Here is a 26,052-nt window from a genome sequence, read left to right on the forward strand (position 1 = left end):
GCCAAACTTGGCCCTTCAGCTGTATGGGGTCTACAACTCCCATCATCCCTAGCTAACAGGACCAGTGGTCAGGAATGATGGGAATTGTAGTCCCAAAATAGCTGGAGGGTCAAGTTTGACCATGCCTGCTGTAGAGGGAGAAATGGATATGCTCAGCCATGATGGTTCAGTTTACCCCAGCATTTATTTTGCCGAGCACCATAATTTAATTTTCACATCAGTATTGCAATGCAAAGAGCAAACTTAGGGAGAAGGGGAACTTTATCCTAAGCGTTTCAGGGTGTCCCCACCCCTACCCCGGCTTTTCAAAATCTGCAGCTCGACTTGTGTACTAATATTGGAAAACCTCTTTTATGTATGTGGACAATTGCTGTTATCTTCGTGTCACACACAGATGTGGACGCATTTTGTCTTTTTGACACAATCTAAAGTGAATTGGCATGTTTTTCTCCGAACGCTCAAGGTTGTTTGTATCCAAGCCATTACCTCTGCAAGATATTGTTGTTTTGAATTAAAATTGTGAGCCATAAGCTACCATCCTCAGTAATTTACTTATTTAAATTATTTGTTTGTTTACTAAAATATCCGTAGAGAGGCAGGGTGCATTTTGATTTGCTGTTGGAATAAGAACAGATCTGTTGGAGGTGGGTTTCTTTGATTCCCAACTAGGTAGTTTACAAAGCCACTTGCCAGGTTACACAAAGGAAAAAATGTGTGTGGAAGGAATTGTCCATTCCATATCTGTTGCGAGGTGTATGGAAAACTTGTGTGCATGTCATTTCATGCATAGGTACAGAACACCGAATTTGAAAATTGTGGTGCCTGGTTTTTTTTGTTTTTTTTTAAAGATCTCTGTATAAACCGATAATCATAGTAGAACTGCTTTGTCTGGTGTGTTCAGGGCTCAAAAATGATTGCACATACCCCAATTCTACCATTTCATCTTGGAAATCTGCACACTAGGGTGAAAATATTTTCAGAGCTTTATAAACATTTGATACCCAATGCCTGTGAGTTTAGTAGCGCAGCAGTGCCATTTTTCTTTGACTTGCAAAGCACCTAATGGAAACAATAAATAAATAGTCATGATGAAGGATGTTTTGCTGTTTGACAGACTTTTTCTGGCTTTCAAGTGCCTGAGGTGCATTTAATCTACACTTTGATATGCTCCCTAGCTGGCACTTTGGAATATTGTGCTTAATTTTAGGCAGCATAATTTTCTTTTTTCTAGCAGAGCGCTGATATGAATCCTTGGTGATTTGAAGCTTCAAACCCCTCAAGGACAGACGATAAAAATAATCTATTTACAAGGAGAAATGTTATAAATGGCTCATTTTTAAAGAACTTGGGTTACGGGTATTGAGACGGGGCCAGGCCTTCGATGGCTTATAAATGTGATATGCTGTTACATTATGGGTGCAGTTTGGCTTGGTGGTTCCTTGCTGTCAGGGAACTGCCATTGGAGCCAGAGGCGCAGGGAAGGCTCCAGAGCGATGCCGGAGAGGCTCCCAGCAGGGAGAGAGGCAGCCCATCTGCTGGGGAAGGAAATCAGCATAACACCAGGGGTGAAGGGGGGCAGATGGGGGAATCGGAGAGAAGGCTCCAGGACTCTTCACCGGAGACCAGTGGGGAGAGCACGGGTACTCCGCTGCCCACACCCTCCCTGCGCAGAAGACTTCCGCGCAGGGAGAGTAGGAGGAGACTTGGCGTCAAAGAACTTCTTTGCTGGAAGAAGTTTAAGAAACGCCCACTGACGGATTCTGCCAGTGACTGAGACAGCCACGAGTGCAAGGCTGTCCAGAGAGAAAGGGTTCAACCAGGCAACCTAGCCAGGAGTGGCAGCAACTTACGCACGAGCAACCCCCTTAGAACCATTACACTTGCCTTCATTAAAAGATAAGCTAACTCTTTAACAGCTTCATTCTAAAGACCACAGAAAGGGCAACTAGCTAGGAACTTAAAAGGGATAATGTACATTGTTCAAGTGGGCTCATAAATGAGTTAGACTTTCTAGTTTGCTTGAAACATTCAGAAGGTTGAGATTATAATTGCGAAGGCTAATGACTTGCTCAACTTTCAATTAGGCATTGCAACCTCAGGAAAACGTACAAGCCAACTGTTTCTTTTGGCTACATCAATTAAACAATTTTATTTGTTTTTGCTCTGTCCTTTTATTTCTTTTTGGTAAAAATAAACCTTTTGTTATGACCTTAAGTGCCAGCTCCACATCAGCAGGGGAACCCTGTCTAACCCAGCAGGGGCTTTTGGTGAGATTTCCTGGGTTACAGCAGTTTTATTCCTGACTATTGGCCGCTTGTGACCAAGTGAAGATGTCCGGGTGCCAGGATAGTGCCTCAGTTTCCACCGCCTGTAGGTGCATGCCTGGGGATCCTTGGATTTTGACTGTTTTCACACACCAGCAACATATCCTGTAGAATTCTACCCATTATATTTTATCTGCACAATCAGAATGAATTTCAGGAACCAAAAAGTCGTATCGAAAAAGGCGACTTTTGAAAGAAGAATGGTGGATGAAATTAATGGACTATGCAGAATTAGATAAATTAACAGGAAGGATTTGAAACCTGCGGGGACCAGAGATTCTTAGAAGACTGGAAAAATATATATGAACTGTTTGAAAAGCAATTGTAATGAACGGATTACGTCAGTAGGACTGCAAGGAGTTCTGTAAGGAGAACTATTTGAAATATTGCAAGAAAGACTACAAAGGGACTTATTCGTTAATGATAATTAAGAGTAATAGAGAAATTAAGAAATGCAGAATAAGTGATAAAGAACGGAAAATCATCAGAGGTTGTTGACAGAAGTCTAAAATACTGTATAAGATAAGAAGCTATGTTAAATGATTGTTGAAAATGATATGTAAAAAACACCAGTAAAAATGTATTAAAAAAAGAAAAAGACGACTTTCAAGTTGTCTGGCCCCAAAATGGCAATGTGGCATTCTGTTTTGGTGACAGCAACCCTGTTTAATGAGCCACTTGGCACCTAACTTACATATCTGAATTTCTAACATTGGCCGGAAGATATGGGCTGCTGGTGAGCAGCTGCTGTCTTCAGGCCTACAGTACCTATGTGGACCTATAGAACACTTTGCCATTGCCATTGCCATTGCCATTGCCATTGCCATTACCAAGGGTCCCTCAGCCCCTGGGGCAGAGGGAGCAGCAGTGGAGAAAAGGATATGGGAACCTACCCCCCCCCACACACACCCTTGTCTCTTCCCCTCCATGAACTGTTGAAGGAAAATTAGAATGCAAGTCGATACCTGTGATTTGGCCGTCCCACTTTGTTCATTCAGTCATTGATCGCTCATCCCCTTCTATCATGAAACACTCAAGATGGCTTGATGGCAAAACCATAAAGATACCGTTCCTTTTGCTTTGAGAGACAATGGAGTGCGCCTCCGGGAGTGAAATTAAACTGTTGCGTTAGGAACACCTGGGTGCAAGTCTGGGCAGTGTGTACGGAGGTCCTGGGCTGTCCAGTCGACAAGACCCCCCCTCTCAGCCTCGTTGATGTGGCTCAAAGGAAAGCAGAGCAATTTGTTTGGCACCAGCTTGGCTGCAGGGGTTGCCAGAAGGCGCCATCCAACCGCCTTAGGGACTCTACTCTGGATTTGTGTAGGGTTTACTCCTTTAGAGAGCCATTGTGTATAGTGGTTAAGAGTGGTAGACTTATAATCTGGGGAACCGGGTTCGTGTCTCCGCTCCTCCACATGCAGCTGCTGGGTGACCTTGGGCCAGTCACACTCCTCTGAAGTCTCTCAGCCCCACTCACCTCACAGAGTGTTTGTTGTGGGGGAGGAAGGGAAAGGAGAATGCTAGCCGCTTTGAGACTCCTTCGGGTAGTGATAAAGCGGGATATCATATCCAAACTCCTCTTCTCTTCTTCTTCTTTACACCTTTTTCTTCTCCCGAAGATGTCCCGCAAGGCAGTGGAGGTTTAGGACCAGAGTTTTCCTTCTCCTAGATGGCCTATCCTCCAAGGTTGATGAGCCCCATCAGTAAACGAGCAGTAAATAAGCAGTAACCGATAAGAAGAACAAAGCACCGATCAATTATTCTAAAGAGTGATGTTATAATAACACTTAAAATGTAGAAGCAGTCTGAATTTTCAACTTAAGAAGCAACCGAGGCCTTCCTGTCAAAAGGCCTGCTGTGTGGCACTGTTGCTGTTGAAGCAGCAACCCAATCTAGTCATTGGACGTCAAGAAGAGCTCATATTCCTAAAACATGGTGGATCTTAACCTACAGTGGATGGTAGCCAGTAGTGCCATATGCTTGAGTGTGTCTCCCATTGATGCCCCTTTGCAATCTCTACTGTGGTAGCTGTGACATGTCTCCATGTCTAGTTTCTAGAAGGTTTGCTTTGCTTGACTCTTCCTACATTGAGCTTCCTTTCATTTTTAGGAGAGAGAAAAATAATTTTGCTTTTGTTTGTTTTTCCTTTTTGCGGGGGGGGGGGGGGGGGGGAGTGGTGCAGCATCCAGCCACAAGGTGACAATATTGAGTTCCCTACAATGATTTTTCTGTATTGAAACAGCGTGCATCCTTGCATATTGGCACGCCTTTGTGTCGGCATGCACGGATTTGTTAGACTTCCCACAATATTAGAAGAAAGGAACTTTGCCAGCAAGTATCCATTGACATTTTAAAACTGTAATGATACATGCTTGGGACTAGATTGATTTCTCTTATGCCTACTGTGAAGGTTCACACTGAGAAAGCAGCCTTAGGTCTGCTCATTTGTTTGTATATTAAGAGTGAAAGAAGATGTGCCAACTTAAATTTCTAAAAGCCAAAGTGGATTTGTTCAGCTTGAGCAGTTCTATAATAGTCTTCGACAAGCACTTAACACTATTCTTTTAGCTGGCTGATATTAAAAGTACTGCCTGCTGCTATCTCTTGTAGTCAGGCAGTGCTGTCCAAAAATAAGTGCAAAACAACAAATTTGCAGAAGGGATTAAAACTCTTCCTACGACTGCATGGCTAGGATTAACTGGGCGGACAGTATTACATATTTATGTTGGAATTCATCAGTTGCAGAAACGAGTTCAGTTGGCAACATGAAGTTTATGTAGTGCTCTGAAATAGCTGTGCCATTCAACCAAAATTCATCGAGGCATCATTAGATCATACACGACCTAGAGATTTGTCTCGGACTTCTCCAAATGGGAGAATAGCTGTTCTTTTTAATTGTTCTGTTTTCAAGTACCGTCAGCAGTGTGTAGCAGCTTTGGCAAAAGAGCGGCTGAAAAGCCCAACAATAAATAATTGAGAACAGACTACAGCTCTGCAGGCATCTTATGCATAATAAGCACAGAAGGATTCCAAAGTCCCGAGAATAAACAGTATAAATCAAGGGTATAAAAAGCTGAGCAGATTTAGATCCCTTTTGATTTGAATGGGTCTAGTCGCAGCTAACTGTGTACCGTGCTGCAGAGGGAGTTGAGACACATTTTAAATGCAAGTTATATTTGTTGGATTAAAATGTGGAGCAAGCATTCTGGGCTGCTGTTGGGATAGCGGCAAAGATCAGATCTCTCTGGAAGCTGCACTTGCTGACTTGAAAGTACCTCTTGTCAATTAAGTATGGTAACTATAGATATTTAACAGATGGATAAACAATAAATATGCAGAAAATTTTATCTTGAATATGGAACCCATGGAGGGAGGGAAGGAGGTCCGAAGGTTCAATAGAACCTTTTATTTTAATGTTTGAAATGGTTAAAGTTAAAATTTATAAAATATTGTAAAACCAATAGAAAAAGTTATTTTTTAAAAGGTTCCTCTTGTCAGAGCCAAACTACATGTATCTTTGTATTTAGCATGCGGTTGTTGTTGTTGTTTTAAATGCAAATTGCATTAGCTGGATTGTGGTGGTAATTGATGGCACAAGAGCAAAGTGGGTGGGGGAATTTCCAATGGAGGATTTCCTTCCAAACCAAAGAAAATATTGAAGATTTTTCATCAGGACTGCAATAAGGGGAGTAACGGGTTAAATCCTTCTGCACGCCTCCCCTGATTCCATTACCTCCCCCCACCCACCCCATTGCAACTTCCCATATGTAGGCCCCATAGTTTGTATGTAGCAATGCCACTGCTCCAGAAACGAGTCTTGGATTGCAAACAAGTTTTAGAGTCCGCCCTGATGTCTGATGACGTCTGCTTAAGTTGTAGGATATATCATGGTTTCCGTGTGGCACAATTTTTTTCTTTCTGGAATATGTGGCAGAATCAATAGTATAGCAGAATGGTTGGGCTAATGAGAAACAGAATGGCCATTGCTCAAACGAAGACTTGCTAAAATGGTGGAGCTTTGTTTTCTGTCTCCCTTTCATTACGTTTTGTCTTTTTCATTACGTTTTGTCTCTTAACAAGTTGTTTTTATGGCTTTTGAGAGTCCTGGAAATGCCACGGCAATGATGCTTTTAAAACCATAACAGATTGGTCTGGTAATAACTCTTTTTGTTGTTAATCTTTATCTTTGTTGGCAAGCACCCATTCTGTTTGTAGATGTTTTTTATTACCACAGGAAATATTTCACCCTAGATGCCTATAGCAAGAGAGCCACATCTGACTTAATTGAGAAAATCAATACAGCAGGGATATCTTGGCTCAGGAGAATAATTTGCTCAGAAGTTGGTACAAAATCCTATTACTTCAAAGAATCCACAGATGTCATTTTCTCTCTCGCTATTAATTTAAAAGATTTGCAGTAGTGAGGTTGAGACCCTGCTGTGGAAGCAAGAGAAAGCCATCTATTTCTAATGAAGAGGTTGTATACATGTAAGAAACATGTGATGCAACACATGTCAAAATAGCTCTGGTGCAGCCATGCAATTTGCTGTTCACTTGTGGCAAAGAACAAGGACGGGCAACTGACAGCCGCCTCTGTGTCCTCACAAACCTGCCGTCTTTCTATTCATTCAGTTGGAACTATTTCTTAGTGCCCCTGCTGGCCTTTTTAAAGATGGGTTTGGTGGTGTAAATTGCCTGTGCTTGCGCTTCAAGCTGAGAAAACCATATACAGTGCCATCTTTGTGTGTGCTGTATTTTAATGCTAATAATAATAATAATATTTATATCCCGCCAATCTGGCTGGGTTTCCCCAGCCACTCTGGACAGCTTACAGCATATTTAAAAACACAACAAAGCATCAAACATTTAAAAAAAGAACTTCCTATACAATAGGATAACAACGACACCAATAATAATGATAACAATGATAATAATAACAATAAAGATAATAACAATAACAACAGTTTACAGCAGGGGTCAGCAAACTTTTTCAGCAGGGGGCTGGTTCACTGTCCCTCAGACCTTGTGGGGGGCCAGACTATATATTTTTTTGCGGGGGGATGAATGAATTCCTATGCCCCACAAATAACCCAGAGATGCATTTTAAATAAAAGGACACATTGGTTAGTGGATGTATTAGTATTAATGTAGCATAAAGTGCTGTTTCTGCCTTTCACAGTATTTATTCCCACCCCCAATACCTGTTACTGTGCATTTAATTAGTAGACTGGTTTTCAACACACCACTGATATTTTTGTTTTGTTTTCTAACAGCCGCAGAGATGGAGCACTGAAAATTCTTCCCTGGAATGAACAGAAGCACAGGGAGGAAGACTGGTGCGAGAAGGCACCGTGCAAGTAGGTGTATGAAATTAGTTTGTGTGTGTGTGTGTTCAATATATCAATCCATTTTTACATTAGCACCAGTCAGTTGCAATTAAGCAACTATCCCACCTGGCCTTACTATCTTTGAAGACTCAAGTGTAGGAGCTACCCTGTTTCCTTATTGGAGAGGAAAACACATGTGGATTACTTCCTCCCTTTTTTTCTGGAGGAAACATAAAGTCCCAAAATGCACAGAGCTCTGGGCTGTGGTCCCGTGATACATTCCCAAGCTTTGATCATGCTGTATGAGGTGAAACCTGTATAAGTACACAGAAGAATTGCTATGTGCATGGTGCCGTAGAGTGATGCACGCTTCCCTTTATGGCCTTCGCAGTGATTTGAATGATTCTTTACTTAGCAAGCCTCCTCACTTGAGCCACAGGATTTTAATCACAGTGAGATCAGAATTGGGCCTCAAGCACACAGGATCTTTCTCCTGCTCCCATCACCATGAGTAGAAGTGAACAGCTGAACCGCGTGGCCCCTGTTCTTGCTTGGGTAAAATCCTGACAGCCAAGTAATAACTTACAGGCTCAGCGTGTTAACAGTGCCCTTTCTGTATGTGGCAGCAGGTTTTCATGCCTGCAACGGCTTTTGCACATTAAAGTATTGCTTCTGCTTAAATAGGCAAGCTTGTCAACTCATTTGGAGCACTGTAGTAAATTGCCTCTATTATGTAAACACCTGTTGATGTAGTGATAAGGTTAATTACCAGGAATAGCTAGAAATTCAGTAGGGGTAAATAAGTTTTGTCTACGTAGGCTTTTGCATAAAGGTCAAATGCCCATTATGTAAATAACAGTGGTGACCTCCAAAATTAGATTTTTTAAAAAAATATATATTTATTTATAGGCACTAGTTTTTCAGAACAGAACTAGTTATCATTTAACATGATTTTTCAAAAGATAATCCTAATGAGTCTGCCTAAGACATAGGTTAACATCCATGCCATACACTGAGGTAATTCTTATACTACTTCAACAGTCATGGCTTCCCACAGAGAATTCTGGGACCTGTAGTTTAAGAATCCCAGGAATTGTAGCACTGTGAGGGGTCTCCTCCAGTTCTCAGGACATTTAACAAACTACAGTTCCCAGGTTAGCATCATTTTAAAGTCCTAGCTTTCTACATTTAATGACTGTTTATCTGTGATGCTCAGGCTGATGGTTGAACCAGCTCTTCAAGATGAAGGCGAGTTTTTATATGAGTCTCAACCTGAGTTGCTGAAGTACAGAACCACCGAGCTTTCCATAAAACTGGTCACGGACTGGTATTGGAAACGAGCAGAAGAGATTGAAAACTACTCTATGCAGGTAAATGCACTATTCCACCATATGTGTACTGCCATGACTTCAAATATATGCCCTATAAAGCGAATCGGTTATACAGACCTATTTGAGTGTGTGTATGCCCAGCCTTCCACAACCTGGTATCCTCTAGATTTTGTTGGATGATGATATAGCTCAGTCGGTAGAGCACGAGATTCTTAATCTTAGGGTCTTGGGTTCAAGTCTCACATTGGGTGAAAGATTCCAGCATTGCAGGGATTGGACTAGACGACCTTCACAGTCCCTTCCAACTCTACAATTCTATGGGTTCCATAATCACTGATCATTGGCTGTGCTGCTGTCAGGAACTGGCTGGATGACGAGGAGTGGTGGGAGGCACCAGCTAAGGAAGTCTCAGAGAATGAAGGTTTAGAGCATGGGGAATGGTGGTGGGACACTGAGGACAGGTCAGAAGATGAAGGTGGTGGGGAGGCAACAGGTATGAGAGAGAAGAGCCAAGGGCAGAAAGCAGTTCACTCAGCCCATGCAGCTTCCCAGGAGCTTGCCTGTCCTACTGTGTTAGGTTCCGTTCCCCCTTGTCTCCAAGGACACAAAGAGCTATGCATATGTGGCTGAACAACAAGCAAGAGATCCCTCCCACTGTAGTTTATGTCTTTGTGGACAGCCTCCAGAAGAAGGAGGTGTCTTAGGGGAAGCAGGAATTGTCAGTCCTGGCAACTGTGCTATGGAAGCTGGTCCTGCCTTGAGGCTTCTCTGCATTGCTTTCTTGAATCAAGAACTAAGCTTCGCGCTCGTCTCTGGGTTTGAATGCTGACCTGCATCTGAGCCAGCCCTGACAGCTGCCTGGGGCTGTTGAGAGTTGTAGTCCAAAACACATTCGAAGGGCACCAGTTTGGAGAAGACTGGTGTATGCATACCATTGTATATTCTGCACTGGGTTTTATTTGCATGCAATATGTAGAAGAATACATTTCTGTGTAAAGTTATGCTGAGTTAATGTTCTTTTGTGAGTTGATGTTCTCTTGCTGCTAGATGGCTCCAGTTTGGGGATGGTACCTGCTTGCCACTACTGTTGAAGTGTACAAAATAAATCACGTGATTATAGGCATGTATTCAGATACAACCATAACAAGGAGAAGATGGAGTGCCAACAGCTTTGAAAAAAGTGGTTATGGATCAAAAGAGAGAAAACAAGAGCAAATGGTGATGGTATTTCATTATGGGATGTGAAATGGGAGGAGTAAATGTGTTGGTTTTGATTGGAGGAACAAGGCCGTCCATCGTGGGATGGGTATGGTAAGAGGAAGAGGAAGCTATTGTCACGAGTCTTCCACCTCCATCAATCTAGTCAGCAGCCTTTTCATTTTCAGTGCTGCCAACTCTTGGGACCACCAGTGACTTAGCTTTGCTCCGCATGTGGGGAGCTGGCGTTCAAGAGCCATTGCATCAACTGCCTAGTCATTTCCCGATTCCAGAGGTTAACCAGAGATTCAGCAGGATTGCCACTTTGAGTGACAGAAACAATTACGTTCACTATGACAGGCCTAGACAGCATCTTGAGAAGTAGAGACATCACCTTGCCAACAAAGGTCCGTATAGTTAAAGCTATGGTTTTCCCAGTAGTGATGTATGGAAGTGAGAGCTGGACCATAAAGAAGGCTGATCGCCGAAGAATTGATGCTTTTGAATTATGGTGCTGGAGGAGACTCTTGAGAGTCCCATGGACTGCAAGAAGATCAAACTTCTCCATTCTGAAGGAAATCAGCCCTGAGTGCTCACTGGAAGGACAGATTGTGAAGCTGAGGCTCCAGTACTTTGGCCACCTCATGAGAAGAGAAGAGTCCCTGGAGAAGACCCTGATGTTGGGAAAGATGGAGGGCACAAGGAGAAGGGGGCGACAGAGGACGAGATGGTTGGATAGTGTTTTCGAGGTTACCAGCATGAGTCTGACCAAGCTGCAGGGGGCAGTGGAGGACAGGAGTGCCTGGCGTTCTCTGGTCCATGGGGTCACGAAGAGTCGGACACGACTAAACGACTAAACAACAACAACAACAATGCCTAGGCTTATCCGAGCCTGGTAAAAATTAGGAGCCAACTGGGAATGTGTACTTCTGGTTTTCGTGTAGTACTTTTCCCAGTGGCATGTTGTCATAACTTCTGCTGCCATTAATAGACTTGCCATTAAGTGTTTTAAATATAATTGGATTTTTTTTTTTCAGATGACCTTTCAGCTAATGTAACAGAATTATTAAAAGATTTTCTGAAATATTTGTTGACTAGTATTTGGCCAGGTGTGTTAATTACTTATTTCCAACATTCTTATGTTTAACAATTGGGCAAATCAATCTTATATGAAAATAACTCTCCGGCTTACTGAAGCTTTTTCACCACTGTAAACTTAATTTACAGGCTATTTTTAATTCCTTAGGTAATTATTAGAGGTACATTTAACTTGGAAGTAAGTGTCATGTCAGAATATGATTGGATTCAATTTTTGTTGCTTTGTAATCATGTAAATTCAGGCAGGCAAAATTGGCACAATAAATGATAGCCAAATTCAGAAATAATTAGGGAGGGTTTTGTGTGTGTAAAGTTCTAGTCCTGAGTTTTGCAGAGAAGTACACAGAGAGAGAAAAAATAAGGGACTAGAAATAAAGAGTCAGTGGATGGTTGAAATCAAACTCCATTAATTTTTAAGACCTAATAACAGAGTTTCTTTAGAGCTGAATTGGCCATTCTGAAGCTCTCAGACTTGAATATAAAAATAATTAATGTAGGGACAGGACTCAGTTGTTCTTTACTTTGGCTATTTCAAGCTACTCTGTGCATAATATTGCTGAAAATTGCCAGTGGTTAAATGATATCATAGTTGTCCTATGAAAGAACAAACACAAATTTTGATTGGTTTTGGATGGTCAGTCAGTTTCTCAACCATTAATTATCCTATATTGAGGTACGCGGGTGGCGCTGTGGGTTAAACCACAGAGCCTAGGGCTTGCCGATTAGAAGGTCAGCGGTTCGAATCCCCACGACGGTGTGAGCGCCCGTTGCTCAGTCCCTGCTCCAGCCAACCTAGCAGTTCAAAAGCATGCCAGTGCAAGTAGATAAATACATACCGCTCCGGAGGGAAGGTAAACGGCGTTTCCGTTTGCTGCTCTGGTTTCGCCAGAAATGGCTTCGTCATGCTGGCCACATGACCCGGAAGCTGTAAACCGGTTCCCTTGGCCAATAAAGCAAGATGAGCGCCACAACCCCAGAGTCGTCCATCAGGGGGCCCTTTACCTTTATTATACTGTGATAAGTTGTTCTTATGGAATAGGAATAGAATATGCTGCTGAGGTTTTGTGACATTACTTTATTGATATTCTCTGAAATAATTGAACTGCTCTGTGTTGGTAGCTCTATGATAAAGGTATTGCATAGTTGTCATGTGACCTGTCTTTCATTTTAAGCATACATACTCTTTTTTAATCTATGTGAATTACTTCCTAATATCATTAGGGTTGGAAATCCAAGCCTATAACGAGGCATCTCTTGAGCTGGCTTTTCATTATCCACGCTTGAAGTTACCTTTCAGCTACTCTATTCTGGCTGTCTCCAGCTGTTTCTGTTACCATGGTCTCAGCAAACCTATTTCTATTTCTGTTAGCAATAGATCAAGTTCAGTTATTTGAACAGCCCAGCTGAAATAATCGTAGAATCATAGAGTTGGAAGGGACCCTGAGGGTCATCTCATCCAACCTTTTGCAATGCAGGAATCTCAGCTAGATCAACCATGACAGGCCACCACCCAACCTCTGCTTAAAAATCTCCAATGAAGGAGAGTCCACAACCTCCCGAGGGGGACTGTTCTACTGTCATACAGCTCTTACTGTTAGAAAGGTCTTCCTGATGTTTAGTTAGAACCTCCTTTTTTGTCACTTGAAGCCATTGTTGTGGGTCCTAGCCTCTGGAGCAGGAGGAAACAGAAGATGGCTATCATATCTCCTCTCTGTCTCTTCTTCACTAGGTTAAACGTACCCAGTTCCCTCAACCGTTCCTTATAAGACTTGGTTTTCAGACCCTTGATCATCATGGTCACCCTCCTCTGCACACATTCCAGCTTGTCAACATCCTTTTTAAATTATGGTGCCCAGAACTGGACACTGTACTCCAGGTGTGATCTGACTAAGGCAAACTAGAGTGGAAATATTACTTCCCTTGATCGGGACACTATACTTCTGTTAATGCAGCCTAGAATAGCATTAGCTTTTTTTTGCTGCTGCTGCTGCATCACACTGTTGACTCATGTTCAACTTGTGGTCTACAAAGACTCCTAGATCCTTTTCACGTGTACTACTGGCAAGCTAGGTGTTCCCCATCTAATGTTTGTGAAGCTGATTCTTTCTGCCTAGGCACAGAACCTTACATTTGTCCCAACTGAAATTCATTTCATTAATATTGACAGTTCTCCAACCTGTTATGGTCATCTTGAATCCCCATTCTGTCTTCAGCAGCACTGGCTCCCAGTTTGGTGTCATCTGCAAATTTGGTGACCATCACATCAATTCTCTTGTCCAAGTCGTTTATAAAAATGTTGAACAATAGTGGGCCCAGGACAGAAACCTGTGGCACCTCACTTGTCACTTTTTTCCCAGGATAATGAAGAATCGTTAGTGAGCACTCTTTGGGTTTGGTCTGTCAACCAGCCATTAACAACCACCTAACAGTTATGTGCTGGTCCCGTGGGTTAACCGAGAGGCGAGGTCCGAGTCCAGTCCGTGGTCGAAGGTGCAGTATGGAGGCAGTCCGTAGAAGCTGAAGCTAGCCGCAGGGCAGGGAGTCAGGTGAGGTCAGGAGTGCAGGTGGGAATGCAGGACAGGGTTCAGGCAGGAATTGGCAACCTACCAAGTAACCTGGGACTGGGGGGGTGGGGTGACTGGCTTTTATCTGCCCCGAGGCATAGGGCAGCCCTGATCCTCAGGTGACTCGCCTCTCCTGGCCTGGAGGCGAGCACTCCTCCTGCAGGAACTTAGTTCTCTCCGCCTCTCTGCCCTGAGCCTCTGCAGCTCAGGAGAGGCTGGAGGGTTACTGGACCCAGAGGCAATCTCAGCTTCCTCTGACGGGGCTGAGAGTGGAGCATCTGCAGGCAATGGGTCCTCCATCCCCTCAGGAGCCAGAGCAGACTCAGCTGGTGCCTGTACCTGAGGATCCAGCACAGGTGAGGACCCTTTGGGCTCTTGCCCCAGCCCCGGCTCAGCTGGTTCTGGAGGCGGGGACTCCTGTGCAGGCTGGGATTCCTCAGGTTCAGCATCTGAGTCCGAATCCCAGGCCATCACAAGTTATCTCATCCGGCCCATATTTTACCAGCTTCTCCACAAGAACGTCATGGAGGACTTTGTCAAAAGCCTTACTGAAATCAAGATACACTACATCCACCAATGTTGTAACTCTATGTCTACAGCGTTCCTGTGATCCACCAAGCAAAAAAGAAAAAAAGAAGCGAGATTTGTCTGGCATGACTTATTTTTGAGAAACCCACGTTGGGTCTTAGTAATCACAGCATCCTTTTCTAAGTGCTTACAGGCCAACTGCTTAGTTATCTGTTCTGGGATCTTGATATTGATGTAAAGTTCACCGGTTGGGTAATGCACCCCTTGCATTTGGGAACATGTATGTTTCCTCAGAAAGAGGTCTATACAGACAGTTTCTTCTGTAGATTTTCACAGCTTTTCATGCTCCCTCTTCTAAATCTCCATCAAAACAAGGTGTGCAAAAATTGTAGTTTGCTAAACTGAACTCATCTTGGTGCTTAGTGGGCCACCTTTGAAGCAAGATGCAGAATAGAATTCCACAAGCTTTATGAAGGACCACCACCACATCACATGACTGGTTTTGTGCATTGAGCTTGATGGGTGGTTGTGCCTGTGTGTCACAAGTTGAATAGGCCTAACCTAACCAAAAATTCTGAATACATAAAAAAATTAAAAATTTGTCCAGTAGCACCTTAAAGACCAGGGACACAGGTGGTGCTGTGGGTTAAACCACAGAGCCTAGGACTTGCTGATCAGGAGGTCGGCGGTTCGAATCCCCGCGATGGGGTGAGCTCCCGTTGCTCAGTCCCTGCTCCTGCCAACCTAGCAGTTTGAAAGCAGGTCAAAGTGCAAGTAGATAAATAGGTACCGCTCCGGTGGGAAGGTAAACGGTGTTTCCGTGCGCTGCTCTGGTTCGCCAGAAGCGGCTTAGTCATGCTGGCCACATGACCCGGAAGCTGTACGCCGGCTCCCTCGGCCAATAAAGCGAGATGAGCACCGCAACCCCAGAGTCGATCACGACTGGACCTAATGGTCAGGGGTCCCTTTACCTTTCCTACCTTAGAGAGCAACAAAGTTTGTTCTTGGTATAAGCTTTTGTGTGCATGCACACTTCTTCAGATACAAGAACAAACTGCTACCTACCTGCATCTAAAATTCTGAAGCTGAGTTGATTAAAATTCAGAATGTGTCTGTTAGCTGGCCTCGCCGAATGTCGTTAAATGTCAAGTCATGCAGTTGCAACTTGAGAGTCAGAAATGAGTTCTGGAGGGATCTTATATGGTGCCTTATTGTGCTTGAGTGGACTAATGTGACCGGACATTTCATCTTCTGATGCTAGTTCAGACTAAAAGAACTGTATGCAATGTAAGGTCTTCTCTTAGTGGCAGAGCTGACACCCTCTGGTGGAGAGACTGCCAGGAGCATATAGAAGCTCTGTGAAGGATTTATTTATTTATTTTGTGTTTTTGCCTTACAGTACGACGACTATATTGTATAAATATGCTCACTCACAGCCAGGGCTTCTACTCCTACATAATATTGATTATAAAGGTACTCTGTGTTTCATGTGACGCTGTGTAATCAAAGGAGCAACTCGCGACTTAATATAAATAGTGCGCTTTATTAAGATTGTTTCCTACAGAGCAGATACTGGGCCTGCTGTTTTTGCCTTTCCTCTATATTCATACTCCTCTCTGATATCCCACACTTCCTGTTCTTTCTTCAACATCTTCTGCTATCGCTGGCTTTACTTTTGAGCTTCATGTTGTTTCACTCTACCTTTGCACTGTCACCAGGAGGTAGCTGAGAAGGGCAGAATTGGTATTTGCCTACATCGGTTTGCTTGCACAAATGAATTTAGAACCTTGACATGTGGATAAAAATTAATGTGCTGCTTGTGAGGCACTTACACTAAGACTGCAAAATTGAGTCCTTTATATTAACCTATTTTTTTAATTTTAAAAAAATTGAACGGCTCAGAGGGTGCCGTAATTAATTAGGCAGTAATTTTAAAGAACATATGTTTTCAATTCATGTATATATGTAAAAGCATCCTCTTTTTAAAAAGTGATTTCCACCCCTACTCCCTCACACAGGAGGAATTGCCACGTCCAAGATGACACCTGCTGCAGGGCACACATACACCATCTAAAGCAAAAAGGAAAAGAAAAGGGAAATTGCTCTATTATGCAGATGCATGCAAATTTAATTGAATAAAACTGTGATTAATTGACTAAGATTTCTTTAATCAGGAGACAGCCTTAATTTGACTGTTAATTATAGCGGGGCAAACGTGATGTTCTCTTTTCTTTTATAAAAGAAGAGGCACAGCACTATTTCCCCTCATTTTTCATGGAACAATAATAGATCTCTTCCACGGCTCCTTAACCACAGTGGAGGAGGAGGTCCAGGTTTGAAGATAACACTAAGCTATGCTTAATTTGTTAAACTAGGTTAACAAATGAATTTCAACCATGGTTTATAAACCATAGTTAAGTCACAGGTATTTGGATGGCTAGCTAACTGTGGTTAACTAAGCCAGGCATCCCCAAACTCAGCCCTCCAGATGTTTTGGGACTACAACTCCCATCATCCCTAGCTAACAGGACCAGTGGTCAGGGATGGTGGGAGTTGTAGTCCCAAAACATCTGGAGGGCTGAGTTTGCCTATGCCTGAACTAAGCCATGACATAGCATTACATATGAAACAGGCTACTAGTATCTATTGTGTCTACCATTAAAATTGTGGATAACTAGTTGGGAAATCCCAGGCACTGAGTTGGTTGACTGCCTCAAATTGATGTTGGTGCTATGGACATTTGGTATCGAGCAGGAAATCAAACTGAACCTTAACCCAAAAGGTGGTTGCGAGAAATCTGCTTAGTTGAACCAGAACTTGGAAGAGATTGGAGGACAGGGAGAGAGAAATCCATTATTCCCCCTCCCCAAGTTGCTTACTGCAGCATGTACCATTTTTTTATTATCCTTGAAATAGAATCAAACTCTAAATACACAAATGAGGAACTGGATAAGAATACATGCTTCAATAAGCAGAAACTCTCTTTTCTATCTCCTTCAATCTTAGAGAGACTATTTCCCCCCAGATAACTATTGGAGTGGAGGATGGAGAAGCAGGAGAAAGTGTTCTGGCGTTGGCAACATTCTAGTTTCCAGCATTTATTTTATGCCCCACCCCCTACAAACTGTTTCTTTCAAAGGAATAAAGGCCTGGGAGTTGCATATAATCCTGGATCCAGCTGGATCCATTCTGCATCCAGCATATTCTGGATAGGTCTGGAACACCCTCTCTGATATATGGGGTAACCATGTGGTTCCATCACAGATTATATATATATTTGCATTCATACTTCCTGCTGTTCACTGCGAGGAGAGACAAAAAATATAGAAATATCTCCAATGGGCTAAAATTAAGTTCCTGCTATGCTAGTTGATGTAGAAAGGATAACTGGGGTCTAAAAATAATTCTGTCCATTCATTTGTCATATATGGCTGACAGGGTTCTGGAGACAGGGGCATTACTTAATGCAAATTGCATGCTAAATATATAAATATATATACAGTATATATATCTGTCAAATTAAATACCATGTGTTCATTTTATAGAAGTTATGCTGCAGTTATAAGATTCTATATTAGTCATTCTGTATAAAATGTATTTGGACCAGTTATAAGTTGCTGAGCCGGTGGTCAAACCATATCTCTTCTCCTTTCAAGTTTAACCAGAATAAAACCAATTGCAAATGGTTACATTTTTTCTTTTCTCTCTTAAAAAATAATAATAGGTGGATTGTGCTTTGTCCCTGGTTCGTCTGGGCATGGAGAGGAATATTCCTGGTCTGCACTCACTTTGTGACAATCTGGTTACACTGGAGACGTTGGTTTATGAGACTGGATGTGACATCACTCTGAACTTGAAAGAGCTGCAGCAGATGAAGGATATTGAGAAACTAAGACTCTTGATGTTAAATGTATGTGCTCTTTTTTATGTCACAGTGGGATGGAATGGTTTGGGAAGGGGGCTTTTCTGCTGCATAAAATTTCATCCTGAGCAGGATGAAACTGTTTGCCCAACGTCCTTCATCTCAGCCTTTTCTCTTCTCCTCTTTTGCTTTTTTAAAAATAATAATTTTGTTTTTCATATTCAGCTTTTACAAATATTTTTACAAGAAAAACAAAATCTTTACAAATCTAATTTACTTTCCGCTTAACTCCCCTCCCCTCCTTTCTGCAGTTATTTATTTGGTATCTTTTTATTACTGCATATCTGATTCAAATATATTTACAAATTTTCCCTTATCTTCCCCTTGTCTCTTGCTGCATGTGCTTATATCAGTCCCGCTAATGTTTTAATTTGTTTACAATGTGTCTTCAATAAATAGCTCAGTCTTGCTTGGATTTGCACCTGTCTGCACTCCAAAAAAAGCCCCCAGATGCTGGTTCCGGGTGTCACAATGTTACAATGCATTAAGTGCCTTTATCCTAATTTATTTTGGTGAGGTTAAGTGTTCCTTAATTCTGGTGTGGGATTGTGGCCTGACAGCCCTTTCTGGATAAAATAGAATGAAACTGGTTCACACTGATGAGCCTGTTTGTTAGTTTGCTTTTCGTAGAGAAATTTGCATTAGCACAGTTCATAACTTTATGCTCGCTATTTATGATACCAACCTTTTGAAAAGCATTGGGAAGATCAGAGGGAAAATATGTTGCTATTCCTTTAACTGCTTTGCAATTTTAGTTTGCATTTGGCTCTTCTCTTAATGTGCGTTCATATTTTTTCTTTAATTTAAAACCTTTGCCATTTCAGTCAACGGGAGAAAGGTATGTGAAGAATGCCTATCAATGGATGGTCCCATTCCTACACCGCTGCGAAAATGAATCTCCAGGCATCGCTAATGAGCTTTTGAAAGAGTATTTGGTAACACTGGCGAAAGAAAACCTGACGTTTCCTCTGAAAATCTTTGAACATTCAAAGCCAGCGGTAAATTCAGATGATTAGTTGTGTATTCGCATGCACCTGAAAGTTTATCTCTCCTCCACCCTGCCTGAATTGCATTTCCAAGTATACTTAATAGTGCACCTTGTTTCGCTGATCAGTTTGGGAGATGGCTGTCACTGTACAGCGTGGCAGAACTGAACATTTGTCTTGTCGATACAAACATTTGTTCTCCAGACAAGGTTAAAGTGGGATTTCTAATACACGGCTAATCTGTATTGGGATGTCAGAATGTAGCTTTAATCATTAATCATTTCTGCATTTATCCGGCAGACAGGGTATTTTAGCAGGGGGAGGCTCTTCACTGAAAGCCACTGTTCTTCTCTGTTGTGATCTAAATATATCTTCCATACCTTTGCCCAACCATGCAGCATCTCTGTGTTTTAGCCTGCACTGCATCCCTTAATAAGTCCCTGCTAAGCATCTCTGTGAGCTTTTTCCTCTCTTGCATTGTGGTGGGGGAGATCTGTGAATTTTATTGGGGGCCTGTGTGAGGAATTCAATGTATCATTATGGCAATTGTTCCCCCAGCGCAAGCATTTCAGCTTGCTAGATGGAATGATCCTGCCTCTACAGTAGAGTGGCACTGGGGAGAGAGGCGTGTCACACAGGCTTCCGCTAGCAGGTTTCATTAGTTTAATCTGGCCCTATCGTTCTGTAGAAGGAAGCGCCTTTGCTCAGGACACATGCAAAACCTGACACTGGAAGAGTCACAAGCTCTCTTTAAGGCATTATTGCTCCTGTAGGGACGCGGGTGGCACTGTGGTCTAAACCACTGAGCCTCTTGGGCTTGCTGATAGGAAGGTTGGCAGTTCGAATCCTCGCGACAGAGTGAGCTTCCGTTTCTCTGCCCTAGCTCCTGTCAACCTAGCATTTCAAAAGCATGCCAGTTAAAGTAGATAAATAGGTACCACTGCAGCGGGAAAGTGAACGGTGTTTCTGTGTGCTCTGGCACTTGTCACGGTCCTCCATGCTCCAGTATTGGTTTAGTCATGCTGGTCACATGACCCGGAAAGCTGTCTGTGGACAAACGCTGGCTCCCTCAGCCTGAAAGCGAGATGAGCGCTGCAACCCCATAGTCGCCTTTGACTGGACTTAACCATCCAGGGGTCCTTTACCTTAAAAAAAAAAATGACCCTTGACAGTTCAGTCCAATCGTGAACGACTCTGGGGTTGCGGCACTCATCTTGCTTTACTGGCCAAGGGAGCCGACGTTTGTCTGCAGACAGTTTTTTCCGGGTCATGTGGCCAGCATGACTAAGCTGCTTCTGGCAAAACTAGCGCAGCATACAGAAACACAGTTTACCTTTACCTTTTTGTTTCTCCCATGTTGTGCAACACAGGAGCAGGGAGTGGGGACCTGCCATGTGGGCCTGCTCCCCAGTTCCCATACATACAGCCATAAATGCAGAGGCTTCTATTCCACCCTGGAACTCTGTGTGATTGGCCCCCATCACTGCAGATAGTTTCACTGGTGCTGTGGATTCTGCTGGCTGGGGCTACTCAATGCATCCCTGTTCATCTCTCTCGTGTTGAGCAGCAGGGGAACAATAATAACCCAAAGAGAGAGAGAATTGAAATGAGATGCAGTGGACATTGTTTGTGTGGATACAACCTAAGTGTCCTGCGGTCCCTTTTTAAATCATTCGTAAATTCCCCCCCCCCAAAAAAAAAACACCCCTGAACGTCACACCTGTCCCGTAATAGGGGGGCAGCACTTGGGGGAAGAACCAACTTAGGCGCAAATGAGAACAAAGCGCTGAAGGTGCCTGGTTTTCCTTTCACATATTTTGGAAATTGAGTACACATCTAGGTTAAGAATGAGGCAGTAGGATTCGCAGGTGGCAGAGTGGGCTATTTCAGAACAGAACTGTGTGAGGTTGCTATTTTTGAATCCCTTGCCTAAAACAAACCCCTGGCATGTAAAAGAAGAGAGATTCAGCACCAGCCTGTCCCGTACTGCGCTAGTTTCCTACCTGCGGGAATGTTCCCTTGGTTTTATTGCTATGCTGTGAAGCATTCAAAAAATTGATCTGCAGGATAAAGTAGTGCGATTCATTCTACCACCTTCCTGACAACTAACTTCCTGACAACTGTCAAATACTTCTTGACAACTAACTTCAGTCCAAGTAATCAAAAACCAGCCAAAATGCTTCCAAGGTCGCTCTAAGGCCTTAGGGTTTGGTAGATCTCCAGGGGCACAGGATTCCACAGTTCTGGGATCCCACCAAGAATGTTTTTTGCCTATGTCCGTGTCTTGGTCCAGCAGTTGGTGTTAACTGGGAACTCGCGGTTGATTCTTAAAGAGCACAATGGAATCTGTTGAGAAAGTCAAGCTGCAGTCACATTCCATTTACCCGAGAGTAAGCCCTGTTCAACTCGATGGGGCTTACTTCTGAGTTGACATGTATAGAGTTGGATTGTCTCATTTATTTTACACAAGCCATTTGCTCTTGATGTCATCGTTGAAAAGCAGAGGAGAAGGAGCTTTTTTGAGGGAGATTAACTTGGTCTTTACATAAATTTGTAGTAACTTTCATCTTCTCGGGGGCATTGTATTATAGCCACGGATCCAGACTAAATTCACATTCCAGCATCCTAATAGCATCTTGATAGGATGTTCATTAATTCTTTACTTTTCCGGCTGTGTACAGAAGTAGATTGGCTGTAAACAACGAGTCATGGGAAGCTAGCGTTCTGGTGCATATTGAAGTTATTTATGTGCAAATGAAGGAAATAGCATAATGCAGCTGAGGGGGGGAGCAGCTTTAGAATTACATTTTTATTTTAATAAATTGTCTGATGAAAAATATTGTGATTTGTGTGTGGGTGCATGTTTTTAAATGAATATAGAAATACCTTGCTGTTCCAACTGGCTGCTGTGATCACTGGTATCAAATGAGCTTCCATTGCCAGTTCTGTAATTATGAAAGATATTCAACGGAGAATTATTAAAGAACCAGGAAGGCCTCTGCAATTAACAGAAATCACTAAATTGCCTTTATGGTTGTAATTGTGCTGTTCAAGAGCCGGTTGTCTGTCACACAGAGATATGGAAGAAAACAACTCCAAATTTTGGGCTGGGGGACACATACATACTTACAGACCGTACACTACTGTACAGCAATGAATATAGCGTTTTCTTGTTCTCCCAGTGTCAGCAAAAAATAATTTCGGATCAAGACTTGTTGATGACAATTGCGTTAGACTGCATCTACAGCTGCCAACGTGATGACCAGCTTTCTCATTGCTATGATATCTTAGAATGTCTCCCCCAGAGAGGTTATGGGTGAGTATTGACATGTCCCTTTTTTTTTTAAGTAAAAAATAAAATATGTTGAGCTAATAGAAATCCTTTACAAATGCTGCTTTTAAACAATTAAAATGTCATTCAGTATTCAAAGAATGATGTGCACTAATTTATACAATCCATACAATCTAGTGGTAATTGCTGACCACCCCCCACCAAACCCTCATGCTTCAGAGAGCCAGTGTGGTGTAGTGGTTAAGAGCAGTAGACTTGTAATCTGGGGAACCGGGTTCGCGTCTCCGCTCCTCCACATGCAGCTGCTGGGTGACCTTGTGCCAGTCACACTTCTTTGAAGTCTCTCAGCCCCACTCACCTCACAGAGTGTTTGTTGTGGGGGAGGAAGGGAAAGGAGAATGTTAGCCGCTTTGAGACTCCTTTGGGTAGTGATAAAGCGGAATAGCAAATCCAAACTCTTCTTCTTCTTCTTCAGTCTGCAGCTGGGATTACTATGTGCTGCAATGCTCCCCACATGTTGAAAGCCTGGATAAGAACTTAAATTTCAGTCAGGTTGAGAAAACGGGGAATGCGGGGGGCCACTAGGGGGTGCATCGGAAGATGGCTGACAATAACATCTCTCCGACCCACACGAGGTAATTTGGAGGCTATGATGGGAGTAATTAGCCTCCCTACCCCCCCCCCCCAGGATGGCGGGGGGGACTGCCTTGCCTGCTGTACCCTATACCACCCCCAAATTTGTGGGGATGGGGGCACTAGGCACAAAGCCCTCCTGTGTGATTCCGGTGCTCCTAGACACCTTCCATGATCCGCGCCACTAGCTGCAAGAACAATTTGGATGAAGGAATGCACATATCTCAAGGAAGAAGGGGGAGTGAAGACTGCTAGCAGAAGAGATCTCTGATAAAATAAGACGAGTCGGAGGAACAAGAGAAATCATGAGAAGATACGCCAAGACTCGGTATGGCAAATGACTGATGGGGGAGGGGAAAAACTTTCCTTTCTTTCCTTATGTGATTAAACAAGAATCCCCTCCCCTCACGAGTCAGAAATGTCATTTTAAGGACTTAAGCTGTGGATTTAAGGCTGTGTGGAGATAAACTTTCGAACCAAAGCATGTTTTAAGAAGAGCGTGGAATGTATAAGAGCTTTGGAATGATGCAGTTAAAAATGCCATCGCCATATTGGGAAGTTCTGTTGGAGGACTTAAGTGAGAGGAGAAATAGAGAAATAGAGCTGTTTTTATATTGTGGGTGAAACTCCTCGGTGGGACTTAAGAGCGACAGTTTTGCGAGATTAATGATGGAAAGAGCGATGTTATCTATGAAGGCGATGATATATGGAAACCATCTCGATTTGAGGATTGGAAGAACGGAAAAATTCACACAGGATTATTATTGGTGTTTATCGGCTTAAGGAGACTATCAGAAGAGATCATAAAGAAAAAAGAGAAAATATATGAACAAGATGTGATGTGGAAACAGCAAGATAAGACTGGGTAGAATTATGAACTCTGTTTGGATTGATTTGGACTGATTTGGACATTAATGCAGTAGTAAGAAGATGATCAGAATCCCCCTTTGGATCTTGAAATATGGGTCCCCCCAACAAAATTTAAAATTCGGCTTTGTAATTCGGAATTTATGTGATGTGATTTAATTTGATTTGATTGGCCGGTTAATAAAAATTATTATTATTATTTTTTTAAAAAAAGAGAAAACGGGGAATGCAATGCCATATCCTTTTTTAAAACGGTTTAGCACCTTGGTCACTCCATCCTGCTGAACTGCTCGTGTGTCAAGTTCTCTCTGGGTGCCATCACCAGTTTAGCCAAGTCATATTGCCCATCATAACTGGGCTACTCTTCCTTTGTGGGAAGAAGAAATCTTGGCTACGCTGCCTGTCTCTGTAGCCCCATCCACTGGTCATGGAACGGGACTAATGGAATTGGGTGAGGAGGAAGCATGCAATCTGAGGATCGCTCCCACCTTCACTTGAGGGTAGATTGGAAGGGTGTAATGGGTGATCTCCACATAAGTCATACTCAGAAAAGACTAATTGAAATCAGGGAATGTTCATTGATTTCAGTGGATCTACTCTGAATATGACTTACTGTACTTTTCCGTGTATAAGACTAGGGTTTTTTTTTACGATAAAATAATATAAAATAATTTGAGTCATCTTACACAAGGGCAATCCCCCCCCCCCATTTTCTCAATTTTTAGTCCCCCCCAAAAGGGGGCGTCTTATATACAGAGGCGTGTTACACACAGAAAATCACGGTATTTGGGATATTACTCAGTGTTGGTTTGTATTACATTTTTTTTTCATAGTATGCAGAATATACAAATTTGTTGTTTTTTTTGTTTTGTTTTGATATATCCTTTCAGTCCTGAAACAGACATTACAAATAACCTTCACGACAAAGTTGATGGATTGGAACAAATTCTTAGGTAAGAAATGCGCCTTTCTTCATTCATCTCTTCCAGTACGTTTTCTTTATTAACCTAGCGCTAGGTTTTACAGTTCAAAATGCCAGGATTATTACAAAAGAGAGCTTGTAGGTCAAATATTACTGCAGGCTTAGTGGAAATTACTTTTTGGACCTTGACCTTTTCCATAAACACATGTTTATATCCAAAGGGGTTCCCCCCCTCCCAACCTGTAACATTGTGAAGGGTAATGTAGCATTGTGACAATATAGTTAACACGAAGAATGAAAAAGAAAAGGCCCTTCATCTAATTTCTTTAAAGGCTCAGCTATATAGGCTGTTTCATTGTACTCCCCCACCTCCGGGAGCATCTCCTTATAAGGTTTTTTTTGGGGGGGCGTGGGTCAAATTTTATATTGTTTTATGGAATATAATGATATGGTGCTAAATATTTAGAACAAAATGACTTCTTAAATGGTATGCGTGTCTGGGTGTGTATTTTTTGTATAACTTCAAGTCATCATTGTTCAGTAGATAAACATCACCATCCCTCTTGGTTTCGGTTTCAGTCTTAAATATATATTTATTCAAATTTTACACATAAACAATAATTTGCAATAATGGCCACAGGCAGGATTTAAAATTTGGCTGAATGGCTGATGATGCTTTTATGACTACTGTTATTTCAGCGTATCAGAAATCTTGGAGAAGCATGGACTCCAAAAGCCTGTATCCTTTGTAAAAGACACACAGGACAGCCCAGAAGAAGCACGGAAGCTGATGATTCGATTGACCAGGCACACAGGCCGCAAGTGAGTAACGGATGGTGGCAGGCACACAAAATTATGAGCTTTAATGGTTGTTTGGTACCTTCGCAGATGAAATGTTGTGCGTGGCTTTTCCAGGTCAGAACATGAACAGCTGAAGCTGTGGTCTCAAGCAGGAAAGACAAACAATTCAAAGGACAGATTTCTTTGTAAACCTGTCTTTAGCTCCTCAGGAGGCAACTCAGTTGTTTGCTTCACAAGGAAGATGGTTTAGTGGTGGTAAA

At 42.6% G+C, this 26,052-nt stretch overlaps 1 protein-coding gene across 2 annotated transcripts in view; it reads left to right on the top strand.

Annotated features, from left to right (window-relative positions):
- NBAS (NBAS subunit of NRZ tethering complex) overlaps positions 1-26,052 on the top strand; it is a 191,475-nt gene that overhangs the window by 67,730 nt on the left and 97,693 nt on the right. For both annotated transcript variants that reach the window (XM_079970285.1, XM_079970284.1), the window contains exons 22-28: positions 7,598-7,681; positions 8,868-9,021; positions 18,094-18,279; positions 19,116-19,289; positions 22,460-22,593; positions 24,960-25,022; positions 25,691-25,813. In XM_079970285.1, coding sequence (XP_079826411.1) covers positions 7,598-7,681; positions 8,868-9,021; positions 18,094-18,279; positions 19,116-19,289; positions 22,460-22,593; positions 24,960-25,022; positions 25,691-25,813 — 918 coding nt within the window. The remainder of the gene's footprint in view (positions 1-7,597; positions 7,682-8,867; positions 9,022-18,093; positions 18,280-19,115; positions 19,290-22,459; positions 22,594-24,959; positions 25,023-25,690; positions 25,814-26,052) is intronic.

The sequence above is a fragment of the Podarcis cretensis genome, assembly GCF_951804945.1.
Source record: "Podarcis cretensis genome assembly, chromosome: 3".
Lineage (NCBI taxonomy): Eukaryota > Metazoa > Chordata > Lepidosauria > Squamata > Lacertidae > Podarcis > Podarcis cretensis.